At 40.4% G+C, this 16,403-nt stretch overlaps 1 protein-coding gene across 1 annotated transcript; it reads right to left on the bottom strand.

Annotated features, from left to right (window-relative positions):
* Window positions 1-4,244: 4,244 nt before the first annotated feature.
* On the bottom strand, window positions 4,245-16,112 carry LOC141781437 (GTPase IMAP family member 8-like). The gene is made up of 8 exons (XM_074657206.1): window positions 16,053-16,112; window positions 13,289-14,265; window positions 11,561-12,007; window positions 10,326-10,683; window positions 8,206-9,062; window positions 4,684-4,938; window positions 4,507-4,569; window positions 4,245-4,378 (listed from the first exon to the last, which is right to left on the bottom strand). The coding sequence occupies exons 1-7, from the start codon at window positions 16,084-16,086 to the stop codon at window positions 4,555-4,557; spliced, it is 2,943 nt and encodes a 980-aa protein (XP_074513307.1). The 5' UTR covers window positions 16,087-16,112; the 3' UTR covers window positions 4,245-4,378; window positions 4,507-4,554.
* Between the last annotated feature and the right edge of the window lie 291 nt (window positions 16,113-16,403).

Below are 16,403 nucleotides of genomic sequence, written 5' to 3' on the forward strand. Positions count from 1 at the left end.
GTGTTCAGGCAAAGACATGCACACACATTTTAGAGAAAGGTGTGTTGGGACTGCTCAACAACACACAACTTGCTTGGGTATCTACTGCTTCCAGTTTTCAAATGGAAAAAAAGCATGACGTCACTGTCAAAGTCATTTGAAACTAGCCACCGAAATTGAATTCAGTTCTCAAGTGGATGTTGCAAGTTTATAGCAAGTAAGTAAGTGATGCAGTTTTTGACCAGTATTTTACCAACTGTCATTTTAGGTATAACAGTAAAAACCCTTAGTGATCCCTGAGTGATTAGCATTATCACATTTTCCAACCTGTATACATAATAAATATAGATATATACTAGGGCTGTTAATCAATTCAAATATTTAAATCGTGATTATTCTCACGATTCGCCATAGTTTATCGTGATAAATCGCAAATTAATTGCACATTATTTGTTCAAAATGTACCTTAAAGGGAGATTTGTCAAGTATTTAATACTATTATCAACATGGGAGTGGACAAATATGCTGCTTTATGCAAATGTATGTATATATTTACTATTGAAAATCAATTAACAACACAAAACAATGACAAATATTGTCCAGAAACCCTCACAGGTACTACATTTAGCATAACAAATATGCTCAAATCATAACATGGCAAACTGCAGCCCAACAGGCAACAACAGCTGTCAGTGTGTCAGTGTGCTGACTTGACTATGACTTGCCCCAGACTGCATGTGATTATCATAAAGTGGGCATGTCTGTAAAGGGGAGACTGGTGGGTACCCATAGAACCCATTTTCATTCACATATCTTGAGGTCAGAGGTCCAGGGACCCCTTTGAAAATGGCAGTTGACAGTGCTCTGATGATTCTATATGACGTTATGAGCGTTATTTAGTCTCTTTCTCAACAAGCTAGTATGACATGATTGGTACCAATGGATTCCTTAAGTTTTTCTAGTTCATATGATGCCAGTATCTTCACTCTAGCTTTAGAACTGAGCCCACTATGAGGTACAAATCTCAAGAATTTGTGTTAACGCGTTAGTATCACGTTAACTTTGACAGCCCTAATATACTGTAGGCTATACAGTACATATACATGTCATTGATATTAAAGTAATGTGCGTGAATTCTTACCATGCAAGCTTCCTCCAATGAAATTGTTTCATCCTTTAAGTTCCTTTATTTTCAGAGTGTAGTATTCATCTTGCAACTTCAAGACTTTCAGTTGCATTTTTATTTTCTCCCTCTTCAGCTGGTCAAGGTCCATTGTGTCCAGATTAGAGCAGGCGGAGATTGAACCCTCCACCACGTCGGAGGGCTGAGTGCTGTCTGAAGCCTTGGGAACCCTGTGAAAGGAAAAATATTGTATGTCCTTGCATGTAAATGAGCATCTTTGTTTATCCAAATAATGTCCTTGTTAGACCTTACCTTGTCTCACAGCTCATCACTTGTAATTGTGCTGCATCATGGCCAGCGGTGGTGGCATCTGTGTTTCCTGCTCCCTGTGTGACTATCGGCACAGGGGAGGTACAGAGGTCGGCACGGTGATTGCTGGTTGATCCAATATCTTTGGTTTTATTCAGGATTTCAGATCTGACGCCTGGGGTCGAGGTAGCTGGTGCACATAGAGGTGTTGCAGTTTGGATTTCTCTCTCTCCATCTTTCTTTCTTTCATCACTTCGTGTGACTTCCTCTCCATTTTCTTCCTGAAGGCCTCCATCGATGGCTTGGTCTGACGTTTGCGAGGGATCAACGGGGTCGTCTATTGCCGCATCGCTGCACTCTCTCTCCTCTTGATTTTGTGCATCCTCATCCAGTGGCTTACACCTACTGTCTGCTCACAAATAAAAATAAGGTTACAGGAAAGAATCACTTGAATTACTGTGGAATTAGCTTTCCTGACTTTGGTCTGTCAACATATTAAAGTACAATTATTATATTAATACAAACCATCTAGTAGATTCTTTATTCCATTGGACTGACAACCTCTCGTGGCCTGAAATTAGAGCACATACAGAATCATCATTCAATGGTACTAAGTGACTATCATCACCAGCAGAGATCAGTATTATGGTTCATATGTGCAGTTGACTCTGCTGCCTCCATAAGATCAGTAAATGACAGTATGTCTGGCATTACTACCGTTTTTTTATGGAGTTTGGAGTCTGGAGCTGTTGCATACAAGCTATCCACCCTCAAAAGTTCCTCTGATAACTCAGAGTTGCGCTGGCTTTCTCTGTTTTCCTCACAAAAGGAAAGATATTAAATAGTCCGCCCCCGAAAGTACGCTTTGAAAAAAATCCAATTTCAATTTTGATGCTCTAAAATCTTAGTAACTGAGCATGTTATAGGCTCCCATATAAATAAGACAATAGCTAAATCTTAAATCATAATAGAGAAAAAAAAGAAGTAACACCACATAAAACTAGTCCGGCTGAAAGCTAACTAGGTCAGTTAAGCGGTAACTGCCATCCCTGCCTCTGACTCCAGTGGAAATCACGTGATTTCATGTGGTTAAGATACCTTTGAATCACATATTGAAAATGTATTTGCTTTAAGATTAATTTATTAAACTAGGTAATTGGTTCAAATGTGCAAGATAGCCTCTCGATCACTACTGCGCAGACTCTGGCTCCAAATGACGTTGGCAGCTCTCGTATCCGAGATATTTTGGTTTCACTTTTATATAGTGGGAGGATGTAAAGCCGCGTCGTCCGTTTATATATGTTATGGGTAAATTGTTTACTCGAGCACCAAATTCTTCATAGATCTAGTCTCGTAATTTTGCTCTCAAAGTTCACCAGATTGATGCATTTAACTTGAAATTGTTAAAAAAAAAACACAAGTTTCTCTCCATCTTACCTCTGGAAGCCTTTTGATGACAACTTTCACTTCCTTCTTTAATGATGTACTTTTCTTGGGTGTTGAAGTGATCGATTTTGTCTCCCTTTCTGAAAGATGGAGAGTGATATTCACACAGGTAATCACTTAGTAGCCGAACATGTTAACATTCATTTCAATAATAGATGATACAGATAATGATTCCTGTAGGAAACGTCACCTTCAAAAACACTGTTGTCTTCGCCGTTCTCAGCAACAGCAGGCATATCGTCATCTTCCATTTCCCCTTCTTGACTCTCGTCATCTCCTGAGTCGACAACTTCTCCTCCATTTTCAGCCGCTGCCGTTTCTCCCTCATCCTCCTCTGTCTCCGGTGCCGGTTCCTCACTACCTGGATTCCAGTCGTCGTCTTTAACATCATCTTCCTCAGTTTCTTCTGCGGACTGTATTTCTGACTCTTTGACAGGGATATAATAAGATGTACACTTTATAATTGTAATACTTGGTAGGCCTAAACAAATGAATAACATTAACTTGGCATGCACACTGCTTATTGTTATTTTAATTAAATTTCGGATTTAAAGGGACTGTATGTAAGTTTTTAATTTTTTATTGCCAATGTTTGAACAGGTTGTAACCTAACCTAAAAAATTAGACTTTCTGCGTCTCCTGTAGACTGCTTTTAATGTGAAGAATACGGGTCAGTTTTTCCAGGAAAATCCAACGGATGTGGCGTCATGCGCGCACCCGAAGAGAGACAGACATCCATTCACGCTCACATTCACACTTACGGGCAATTTAGAGTCAACAATTAACTTAACCTGCATGTCTTTGGACTGTGGGAGGAAACCGGAGCAGCCGGAGTAAACCCACGCTAACACAGGGAGACTATGCAAACTCCCAAATATAGTGATATTGTGTTTTTAGCTGGCTAATGTTTCTAATCACGTTTAGTCTCGCGTGTGTCGTCTCACTGTTTCGACCGATGCTCTCTCGTGTCTACGTAGTGCGAGCCCTAGCGCGAGCAACATGACGCAGATTGTCGTTGACTTAACGGCCACAAGTGTCATTGTTAACAAGCTATTTCTGATTCTTACATAGAGCCCCTTTAAATTACATTAAAAAAAGGCAGACAAACCTTCAGATGAACTCGTGATGCGATTTCGTGACAGGATTTTTTTTTGCTGGCAGAATATAGAAAAAAACAAAACAAGACTCATCATCACTGTCAAGGCATGAATTTTTATATCACATTGAATTCTGACGTTCCGTTACCTTTATAGTCTCACTTCTCCTCTTAAATCTCTTGGTTGTTAAGGATCCTTTCTGTGATAATAGTGAGAAGTTTATGTTGTGTTTGTTCTAATTTTCTTGAATAAAGAAAAAAAAGTGCATAAAGGACACAAAAAAGTCTTACATCAAACAAAAACTGCAGAGGCTTATTTTTATGGGAAATAGTTTGTTTCCATTTTTTACTGGACGCTTTCCCCCCAAAGTCCTCGAAGTCAGGAGGATCAAACCAGCGGTCCTCACTCTCGATACATGCCTCACCTATAACGTCCCCATACAGCAACACAAATTAGAAACAAAAGGGGAAAAGGACAAAATAATAAGGAAATAAGTTTACTTCTTTTTATTAATTGTGAGCTAAATCGAACAAGTATTAGTTTTCCGCTTACCCCTTTTGAACCTATCTACATGCAGAATGCCCTTTTTGTTTCCACAGGTTACAGACAAGAGTCCTAGATTTTTTGCATAAAGAGACATAATTAAACAGAGACATAAGAAAACAGCATATTCATTAGCAGGACAAGAAAATATTGCGCATATCGCATGGCATGGCTGTAAAGACTCACTGTTTTCTTGTGCTCTCTGGTTGTGGGTGTTCTCAGCAGATGTGCTTGGCTGCTCATTGTCTTCCTGATCTTCTTCCTCCTCCTCTTCTTCTTCTTCTTCATCCTCCTCATCATCGTCCTTATCATCTTCAATATATCTGACTCTCTTTCTTTTCCTTGGGCTTTTCCTGTCCATAAATTCTTCTTCTTCTTCTTTTTCTTCTTCTTCTTCATCAACAAATATTCTTCCCCAGGTTCTTTTCCTCTCCATTCCTCCTTTTTTTTCCAAATTATAACAAAACAAACAAAAAAAATATGAATGAAAATTTTTTTTTAGACTGCCATTACATCTTTTAGTTCAGTTGTTTCATATATAACTTTATCGTACATACCTGTTTAAATACCTGGAAAAACTTTCTTTGAGTGTCTACCGGAGAAGTACAATCTCAAAAACAGAAGAAACATTTTTGTCCTTAAAAGTATGCTTTTGTCTGCCTGGGTGGTGCAGGGGAAATTTCTTTTGCCCACCACTGCACAGGTCCAGGGCCAATTGGTGACACTGGTGGTTGGGCCCTCCAGAAAATGATTGGCAGGTGGGAAGCCAGTGAGGGATTCCTGTCCTTGTGGTCTGTTTACACTGTGCCCCTCTAGCTACGCTATGCCAAGACCAAGACTGGGATTAGGAAACTGCATTGGACGTCCTACAGTACGAAACAGCAGCAGAAAAGATGAAGGGATATGTATTTTTTGCATTTTAAGTGAAAATCTATTAGGGGTGTAAGAAAATATCGAAAAGTGTTCAGAAACTGGTGTCATATGGGGTCCCTTGACCTCTGACCTCAAGATGCGTGAATGAAAATGGGTTCTATGGGTACCCACGAGTCTCCCCTTTACAGACATGCCCACTTTATGATAATCACATGCAGTTTGGGGCAAGTCATAGTGAAGTCAGCACACTGACACACTGACAGCTGTTGTTGCCTGTTGGGCTGCAGTTTGCCATGTTATGATTTGAGCATATTATTGTATGCTAAATGAGTACCTGTGAGGGTTTCTGGACAATATTTGTCATTGTTTTGTGTTGTTAATTGATTTCCAATAATAAATATATACACACATTTGCATAAAGCAATCATATTTGCCCACTCCCATGTTGATAAGAGTATTAAAAACTTGACATATCTCCTTTTAAGGTACATTTTGAACAGATACAAAATGTGCGATTAAATATTTTAATCAATCGACAGCCTTAATATTTATATATTTTATCTTCTAATCTGAAAGTATACAGGTTACAGTGTATCTATATTTATTCAGATTAGATTCCTGTGGCTCATACAGATGCCAATAAACTAACCACACTCTTTTCCAATTTCTAGATTGCTGCCAGTAAGCTTTGGTCACACCCATAGCAGACAGATTACTTCAACTCATTTCTTTCTTTGATAAAAAAAGGCGTGTGACTAAATACATAGTTGCACCTACCAGTTCTAGGATAAATTCCAACAGCTAAAACGCAGTGACCTCTGCAGGAAGACCTAGACACTTTACATCCAACAGAGACTACAGGCCCAGCAAGCTGCATGTGCTTTAGGGCGGGCGTAAAACCACATCGCCTCCTAAAGCAAGTTCTTCCGCTCCACTTCAAAAATACAAAAACAAAAAGCCCTCGAGAGAAGGCGGAAATGTGCTGCCTCGCGCGGGAGGAACCAGCTGGCTTTAAGGAGGGTTTCCAGTCAGACTTATTAAGTGGAAGTTCACTCATCTCTAAAAGCTGTCCTGAAACCTACATTATTTTTTTTACAAAGTATAAAACTAGTAAACTATAGTATACTTAGTTGCAGTACAAAATAAGGTGTAAACTAGTTGTGTAAATAAAATAAACTTGAAGTATACAACTTTTTTCATAAGGAACACCATTAAATGCGCATAATTTTAGGTGAAAGAAAAACAATACCACACAATAGAATATTCTAGCCTAATTCTGGTCTATAATGCACCGTTTTAAAAATGAATTAATGCAACAACACACATGACTGATTGTTTTTCTGTTTTTCTATTGTATTCTAATTCACTAGTAGAGGCTACAGCAAACATAGTTCAGCAAACACACACTGCATTATGCAATATCCGTTTATTATGTCCCCTTATGTCCATGTACAAGTGTTTCACAAAAAACTGCAGTACATGGAACCAGAAAAACTTCACATTTGTTCAAAAATCTGCAGGTTAACCATTGATAAAATCACAAAACAGCGTCTTACCTCTGCTGTCCCTCAACAGATGAAATGAAACTGAAACTATCAGTGACACAAACACACACGCCCACAAGTTACTGAATCACCACGATTAGAGCCGACTGTGAAGGCAACACCCAGCAGTGCTATTGTGTGAAAGCCACCACCAGAGGGCATCACGTTTACAGTCATATTGCACACTACAATATAATCATAAAATAAAGAGAAGAATTGCTTGAGTAAATCATTCAATTTTTAATTTCTAGACTTATGATGATAAAACAGTGAATACCACTTCAAACATAATGTATCTTATTCGCAATTTCCACAGTTGTGTTGCTTGGGAGTGGATTAAAAGTCTAAATCACAAGAGTGAGAAAACTATCAAATCAAAAACATTTGTTTTCTAATTATAAATGGATACATTTAAAGGTCCAGTGTGTATGATTCAGACGCACCTCTCAGCAGAAATTGAATATAATATTAATATACATGTTTTCTTTAGTGTATAATCACCTGAAATTAAGAATCGTGTTTTTGTTACCTTAGAATGAGTAAATGCAGTACAGAAACAGACAGCTAAGGGAGTACATTTATAGCACTTAATAATATGAATAATGGGATCACAGGCAAATTAAAGGAACAGTGTGTAACATTTAGGGGGATCTATTGAAAGAAATCGAATATAATATGAAGTATGTTTTTTTAGTGTATTATCACCTGAAAATACGAATCGTGTTTTTGTTACCTTAGAATGAGCCGTTCATATCTACATAGGGAGTGGGTCGTCTTGACGGAGTCCGCCATGTTTCTACAGTAGCTCAGAACGGACAAACCAAATGCTGGCAGAGCCTTCAGCATATTTACGTTACCTGAAGGCCACCGTAGTTCTCGGACATGCTTGTAAATTGGACGGGTGAGCGGAGGGAGTACTCAGTTGGTTGCAATCGGCAACCTCACCACTAGATGCCACTAAATCCTACACACTGCTCCTTTAGAAAAACGTTAAAATACAATCCATTACATTAATAGAGTGCTGCAGGGATGACGTACTTTTGTAGGCCAACCAGGAAGTTAGCATCGCCAAGCATACGACTGCCCATGTTGTAAACACAAGGTTTCATTTGAAGGCACCAAGTATCACAAAACACACCTAGGCCTATTGAACCTATTGGATTTTCTTAAAAAGCCATGGTACTTTTCCTGAATTAAACAGATGTAGAATGGACCCCATGAAGAAAATCAAAATCAAAATCAATATTACTGCCAGAAGCCACACACTTGGTACCTGAAGAGCCAAACCTACCAGTACTATTCCTCCCAGGAAGAGGATGAATTTCCAAATGGGGGAGGTCCTGCGGATGTAACTCTCTGCAGCCTCTCTTGACCTGTCCTCCTCTTTCCTCCACAGCTCCCTCTTCTTCTTCACCAGTTCTTGGCCCTGGAAATGCTCCTGCAGCTGCGTCTCCCTGCCGCTGATCTCAGCATTTCTCTCGGCCAGCATGCTCTCCTGTTTTTCCCTGATCTTCCTCTCCTGTTTGGGATACTGGGCATTTTGGTAGTGATTCCCTCCGTTCAGGGCCACCAGGGTCTGGATCTTTGCCAAGAAGCTCGTCACCTGGTTCGGGTCCTCCGATTTCTTGTTGTTGAAGACGTGGAAGCCGCCGCTGCACTTGCGTATGAAGTTGCGGAGATTGTCCTCGCTGTCCGTGATGACGTCGTTTATTGTTTTCCCATCCAAGCGATCGCCGTGGGTGAACAGCACGATGGTGTAGTCCCACACTCTCGGGCCGAACATCACTTCGATCAGCGTGTTGGTGTCTTGGTCTTCCTGAGTCATCCTTCCTACGGGGACAACTAACACGAAGACGTGAGGTCCTGGTTCCTGCAGTTTGACGCACTTCAGAATATCTCGCACAATCAGCTCCTTGTTACGGTCGGTCTCAAAGAGGCCGGGCGTGTCGATCACAGAGACAGGCACGTCTTTACCTTTACCGGTCACAGCGACGGGCACGTCCTTAACCATCCCACTTTCCTTTTCGCAGTATTTGGTGACTCTCTTCAGCTTCATGTCGGATTTAAACAACTGTCGCCCGAGGATGGTGTTCCCACTCGAGCTCTTGCCCACCCCGCTCTTCCCAAGAAGCATGATCCTCAAGGGCTCTGTGAATCCAACAAATACAAAAGATACAACAATTAAATGCTGCTCTTACCTTGGTCACTATTGTTCTCATTTCTCATATGTGATGGTGAACATTAGTAGGGCTGTGTGTTGGCAAGAATCTGGCAATACAATACGTATCATGATACAGGGGTTCTATTTTTAGGAAAACCTTCATAGTATATAGAACACACCACCATATACATAAAATCTGAGTAAAAAGGTTTATCACAGTCCCTATAACATCCAACATTATAGCTAACTATTGAGAGGGCACAGAGGGCACATACACAGAGAGGGCGCAAAGTTAAGGTAAAGTTATTCCTCACTTTTCAGCGTTTTCCTACGTATGTCCGGCAACACATGACACACGTGTCAATTTCCGCTCCAGTCTTTTCAAAATAGACTTTTGTCTTCACAGGAAACAACTTGGTTGGGTTTAGGCAACAAAACTACTTAAAAAAACTACCTCCTCCCTACTATAGATATTACGTTTTTGTGACAACAATATTCAGCATGTCATGTTCCAGGTATTCCCCCATTGCATTTTTTTATTTACTTCTTTTCCTTTTTCAGAAAATTCAGTTTTTGTATGAGTAGTCTACCCCAACTTTCCAAAAATGACCTGTATGCATTTAAGACATTCTTATGATTTTGCATTTCCTTATACAGTATGTAGCGTTGATGTGGGTTAGATACACAGCTGAAATGGTCTAATGTGAAATCAGACTTCTCAGATGAAGGTGACCCAGACTATATTACTAAATGATCACAGTGTTTCCTCGGCTCACGAAGGAGCATGTTAGACCACAGATGAGCAGTCAACTGGAAGGCTTCACCCCAACTATCACTCCAGGTCATTAAAGCATACCAGTGTGCTATGATCACAGCCAACAACAGGTAGTTTGTTGATAAAATGTGAATGTTTCTTGCTGCAAAGTGTAACTATAACTGAGACAAAAATAGGGCATGAGGTGACAGGACATGTCTTTTATTTAGTTTTCCTTCAGAGTTGCATAAAGGCAAAAAACCCTTGTGTAACAATTCAGCTAACCACCCCTCACATGCAGGAAGCTGTTGGCTGAAAAGGGAGACATGTGACTGTGATGAGGAACAAAGTGATGAGCTGTCCCATAAGACAAAAGTAAAATCATTTTTAATAAAGTCCAATTTATTTTAAATCATTTGTCATTTGTCTTAATAGACAGCTAAAAACAGAGAGACTATAAAAGATTTAAGAATAAAGAGTTTATTTTCATACTCACGTTCCCCCTGATCTTCCTGCTCAGCACCGGTCATGACGTCAGGGCTGTTCTCACCCAAGTTGCCAACTATCATGTCTGAATAATGACAGTGTTTACAGCACTTTCTGGGTAACAACACTGTTTCTGAGAAGTCTCTAACTTGGTAAAGTTTTTCTGTTCGGACCAGTCCTCTCTCCAGCTTCGTTCTTGCTGCTGCCGAGTAAAAAGTGAAAGTGAAAGTATGCAGAGGCAACATGGGGCAGGATACTGACTCAAAAGTTAAAGTTGAACAAGTTAAAACACGTTCAAAGGTCTGGAAAATGTTCTCATAGAGAAGGATTGCCGGCATAAAAGAACATAATGTGCAGTAAAACTTTATCTTTGAAACAGAAATAATTTAAAGTAGAAATACAGGGCATTCGTGGTAAAGATGAAACTATTCTTTTGTATTAAACCAAGTGAAAGTCACATGCTGTAGCCTTCATGTCTGTATAATTTTCACTATGGAACAACCTTCAATTTCTTTGTGAACTCTAAGGACCACGGAAAACAACAGGGAAGCTGTTTAAGTTTAATGTGATGGCACTGCTTTGTATGAAAACCTCATCTGACCAAAACACTATTGGTAGATGAAAAGCGCCATCTAGTGGGAAAAACATGTCACTGATATCTAAGATGTTCTGATAGAGGCACATGAAAAGGGAGATCCACAGGGGGTTCAGAGAGTAGACAGGACCACAGCTTCTGCCTTAATGGACAGATTCACATTCTTTCAAGTCTATCTTAAAGAGGACCTCTTATGCTTATTTTCAGGTGCATACTTGTATTCGGGGTTTCTACTAGAACATGTTTAAATGCTTTAATGTTCAAAAAACACTTTATTTTTCTCATACCGGCTGTGCTGCAGCACCTCTTCTCACCCTCTGTCTGAAACGCTCTGTTTGAGCTCCTGCCCCGCCCCAGGAAAAGCCCAGTCTGCTCTGATTGGTCAGCTGGCCCACTCTGTTGTGATTGGTTAACCGAACCAAACTCTTTGGACTCCACTCCAGCTCCACTCTAACTAACTGTATTTGGAGCGTGCTAAACTAGCCGCTAGGCAGGTATTATGCAAATGTATTACTTGGTGACATCACCACGTTACGGAAGAAAAGGCGATTTTGTAGCCCTCTTCTTGCATCTTTGTGACTTCAGAGATCACAAGGTCTTTCCTTTCCTTCTTCGATGCTTTGGACCACATCTTGGGCGCTGGTCCCCACCCAAACCCGGCCCTGCCTGGTTGCAGCAGCCCGACAATCTCCTGGTGTTTTTAGGCGATTGATGGCCTGGTCGACTGCCTGTGTTACATCCCACTTGCGTCCTGCTCGAATTTGGGCCTTGGTGTTTTGGACAGATGGGTCAGGTGAATCTCTCAGCTCGAAGACAAGTCTCACCTTCTCCTGTCTGTAGCCTAGGTTGATAGATTTCAGTGGGAGCTTCAGGGTGGTTCTCCCAAACAGTGCGATGTTGGTAAGACATCGAGGAAGGCCCAGCCATTTGTGGATGTAATGGTTGGCTTTTGTGTTCAACTTCAAAACTGTTGTTGAGGTGATGTCACACAACTTTAGAGGCCACATCAGCCGTTGGTATAGGGTGAACTGGTAACACCAGAACTTGAATTTCCCTGGCAGAGGACTTTGGTCGATCTTGCTCAGGCCATTCGTGAGCTGAGATAATACAGAGGCAAAGCCTTCAAAGGCTTGCACAGGTTGTGTGTAGTAAACTATAGTATACTTAGTTGCAGTACAAAATAAGGTGTAAAGTAGTATGTTGTACTCAATGTTTATTATTCTTACACTCAAGGTGGTAAGTATACTTTTATAACACACACACCCACAAAGTTACTGAATCACCACGATTAGAGCCAACTTTGAAGGCAACACCCAGCAGTGCTATTGTGTTAAAGCCACCACCAGAGGGCATCACGTTTACAGTCATATTGCACACTACAATATAATCATAAAATAAAGAGAAGAATTGCTTGAGTAAATCATTAAATTTTTAATTTCTAGACTTATGATGATAAAACAGTGAATACCACTTCAAACATAATGTATCTTATTCACAATTTCCACAGTTGTGTTACTTGAGAGATTACTCTTGTGATTAAAAGTCTTAATCACAAGAGTGAGAAAACTATCAAATCAAAAACATTTGTTTTCTAATTATAAATGGATACATTTAAAGGTCCAGTGTGTATGATTCAGACGCACCTCTCAGCAGAAATTGAATATAATATTAATATACATGTTTTCTTTAGTGTATAATCACCTGAAATTAAGAATCGTGTTTTTGTTACCTTAGAATGAGTAAATGCAGTACAGAAACAGACAGCTAAGGGAGTACATTTATAGCACTTAATAATATGAATAATGGGATCACGGGCAAATTAAAGGAACAGTGTGTAACGTTTAGGGGGATCTATTGAAAGAAATAGAATATAATATTAAGTATGTTTTTTTAGTGTATAATCACCTGAAAATAAGAATTGTGTTTTTGTTACCTTAGAATGAGCCGTTAATATCTATATAGGGAGTGGGTCATTTTCACAGAGTCCGCCATGTTTCTACAGTAGCTCAGAACGGACAAACCAAATGCTGGCAGAGCCTTCAGCGTATTTACGTTACCTGAAGGCCACCGTAGTTCTCGGACATGCTTGTAAATTGGACGGGTGAGTGGAGGGAGTACTCAGTTGGTTGCAATCGGCAACCTCACCACTAGATGCCACTAAATCCTACACACTGCTCCTTTAGAAAAACGTTGAAATACAATTTATTACATTAATAGAGTGCTACAGGGATGACGTATTTGTGTAGGCCAACCAGGAAGTTAGCATCGCCAAGCATATCGTATATGACTTCCCATGTTGTAAACACAAGGTTTCATTTGAAGGCACCAAGTATCTCAAAACACACCTAGGCCTATTGAACCTATTGGATTTTCTTAGAAAGCCATGGTATTTTTCCTGAAATGATCAGACGTAGAATGGACTTCTTGAAGAAAATCAAAATCAAAATCACAATTACCGCTGGAAGCCACACACTTGGTACCTGAAGAGCCAAACCTACCAGTGCTATTCCTCCCAGGAACAGGATGAATATCCAAATGTGGAAGGTCCTACAGATGTAACTCTCTGCAGCCTCTCTTGACCTGTCCTCCTCTTTCCTCCACAGCTCCCTCTTCTTCATCTCCAGTTCTTGGCCCTGGAAATGCTCCATCAGCTGCGTCTCCCTGCTGCTGATCTCAGCATTTCTCTCGACCAGGATGCTCTCCTGTTTTTCCCTGATCTTCCTCTCCTGTTTGGGATACTGGGCCGTTTGGTAGTGATTCCCTCCGTTCAGGGCCACCAGGGTCTGGATCTTTGCCAAGAAGCTCGTCACCTGGATCTGGTCCTCCGGTTTAGTGTTGTTGAAGACGTGGAAGCCGCCGCTGCACTTGCGTATGAAGTTGCGGAGATTGTCCTCGCTCTCCGTGATGACGTCGTTTATTGTTTTCTCACCCAAGCGATCGCCGTGGGTGAACAGCACGACGGTGTAGTCCCACACTCTCGGGCCGAACATCTCTTCGATCAGCGTGTTGGTGTCTTGGTCTTCTTTAGTCATCCTTCCTACGGGGACGACTAACACGAAGACGTGAGGTCCTGGTTCCTGTAGTTTGACGCACTTCAGAATATCTCGCACAATCAGCTCCTTGTTACGGTCGGTCTCAAAGAGGCCGGGCGTGTCGATCACAGAGACAGGCACGTCTTTACCTTTACCGGTCACAGCGACGGGCACGTCCTTAACCGTCCCACTTTCCTTTTCGCAGTATTGGGTGACTCTCTTCAGCTTCATGTCAGATAAAAACACCTTTCGCCCGAGGATGGTGTTCCCGCTCAAGCTCTTGCCCACCCCGCTCTTCCCAAGAAGCATGATCCTCAAGGGCTCTGTGAATCCAACAAATACAAAAGATACAACAATTAAATGCTGCTCTTACCTTGGTCACTATTGTTCTTATTTCTCATATGTGATGGTGAACATTAGTAGGGCTGTGAGTTGGCAAGAATCTGGCGATACGATACGTATCATGATACAGGAATTACGATTCAATACATTGCGATACTGTCAGAAAGGTTATATATTGTGGTTTTTAAAATCTATTTTTAGGAAAACTGTCATAGTATATAGAACACACCACCATATGCATAAAATCAGAGTAAAAAGGTTTACTTTTTTATGAAATCACAACAGTGAGATCAGCATTTATCACAGTCCCTGTAACATCCAACATTATAGCACTACTTTGAGTGGGCACATACTCAGAGAGGGCGCAGCTCTTTGCAAATGATATAAAGTATTGACTTCATCTTTGCATGTAAAATATTAATTAAAAATCGATTCAGTATTTTTGAGAATCGTTACAAAATCACAAAACATAATATCGCGATAAAAATGACACTAAAAAAATGTGGTTTTGGTTAAAAATAACACTGGAAGTGGCGTAACTTAAGTACGGAAGCTACGTGACAAATAAATAAACGTTGACTTCTCGGGTCTATGAAACAGCTGTGTCCTGGGCAAAAGTCTTGTGGTTTCTGACCCACCCATCCACCAGACCTCCTCCCTATGCGGCGTTTGTCACTCTATATACTTCATGGTTCACGATTACATGGATTACATATGAATTGATTTCGTAGGATGTATTTGAATTACAGAGAATTATTTTTCGTAGGTAGCCTATAGCTACAAATGGTGCATGAGAAAAGCCTGATTTATTCAAGTGTACAAATAGTGTTGCACTTACATTATCGCAAATACATAACATTTCACATATGAAATGGTCTAATGTGAAATCAGACTTCTCAGATGAAGGTGACCCAGACTATATTACTAAATGATCACAGTGTTTCCTCGGCTCACGAAGGAGCATGTTAGACCACACATGAGGAGTCAACTGGAATGCTTCACCCCAATTATCAGCCCAGGTCATTAAAGCATACCAGTGTGCTTTGATCACAGCCAACAACAGGTAGTTTGTTGAAAAAATTTGAATGTTTCTTGCTCTTTTCTTTTAAAATGTGTTATAAATGACACATAAACATTAGAAATCTTCAATAATCTTTGTGTGGAATTAAAATGTGATGATTCTAACTAGAGATCACACCAGCCACGATGCCAAATCGGACGAGGGGCATAAAGTGTGTGTGTATGTGTGTGTGTGTGCCCCTTCCCCACTTCCTACCCCCCTACTAATAAACCTCCTCTGTGGTAGTTCCCGCTACAGTAGGTGTCTCCAGACCACATTTTGCCGTGATGACACACACACAAGGTGAAAACAATACCAGCGTTGCTGTTGTGGCTGGTAATAAGGGTCAATTGACCCACTTACAGAGCAGTGTAGGTTCCAATGTCCTACATGTATACCTAAGGGTTAAAATGCAATAAATGCACACACCATTTGACTGAGAAAGAAGGGATAGCACATAGTGGCTGTGTTAATTTCAAATATGTTTTTGACATAGTCAAAAAACATAGTCATATAGAATTAACATTATATACTGACCTATTTTATACACAAAGGAAAGCAGAAGAGTAAATAATGCCTGCAGAGACCAAATAAAACGGCAGTAAACCTACTTTTTCTGCTACCTACAATTACATACAGTGTAGATACAGCCAAAAACAGAGACACTATAAAAGATCTGAAGAATAAAGAGTTGATTTTCATACTCACGTTCCCCCTGATCATCCTGCTCAGCACTGGTCATGACGTCAGGGCTGTTCTCAACCAAGTTGCCAATTGACTGAATAATGACAGTGTTTACAGCACCTTCTGGGTGAAGACAGTTTCTGAGAAGTCTGAGAAGTTTCTTAGTTCAGACTGGTCCTCTTTCCAGCTTCCTTCTTACTGCTGCCGAGTGAAATGAAAGTTAAGTATGCAGAGGCAACATAAGGGGCAGGATACTGACTCAAAAGTTAAAGTTTAACAGGATAAAACACATTCAAAGGTCTGGAAAATGTTCTCATAGAGAAGGATTGCCGGCATAAAAGAATATAATGTGCAGTAAAACTTTATCTTTGAAAC

Source organism: Sebastes fasciatus, chromosome 13 (assembly GCF_043250625.1).
Source record: "Sebastes fasciatus isolate fSebFas1 chromosome 13, fSebFas1.pri, whole genome shotgun sequence".
NCBI classification, from domain to species: domain Eukaryota; kingdom Metazoa; phylum Chordata; class Actinopteri; order Perciformes; family Sebastidae; genus Sebastes; species Sebastes fasciatus.

Coding starts and splice junctions, on each gene's coding strand:
- LOC141781437 (XM_074657206.1), bottom strand. CDS start 16,086: ATGACCAGTGCTGAGCAGGATGATCAGGGGGAAC. Junction 10,684..11,560: donor CCAGGCAGGGCCGGGTTTGG/GTGGGGACCAGC, acceptor TCTGTTTCAAAG/ATAAAGTTTTACTGCACATT. Junction 4,939..8,205: donor TCCTGGGAGGAATAGTACTG/GTAGGTTTGGCT, acceptor TGGAAAAAAAAG/GAGGAATGGAGAGGAAAAGA.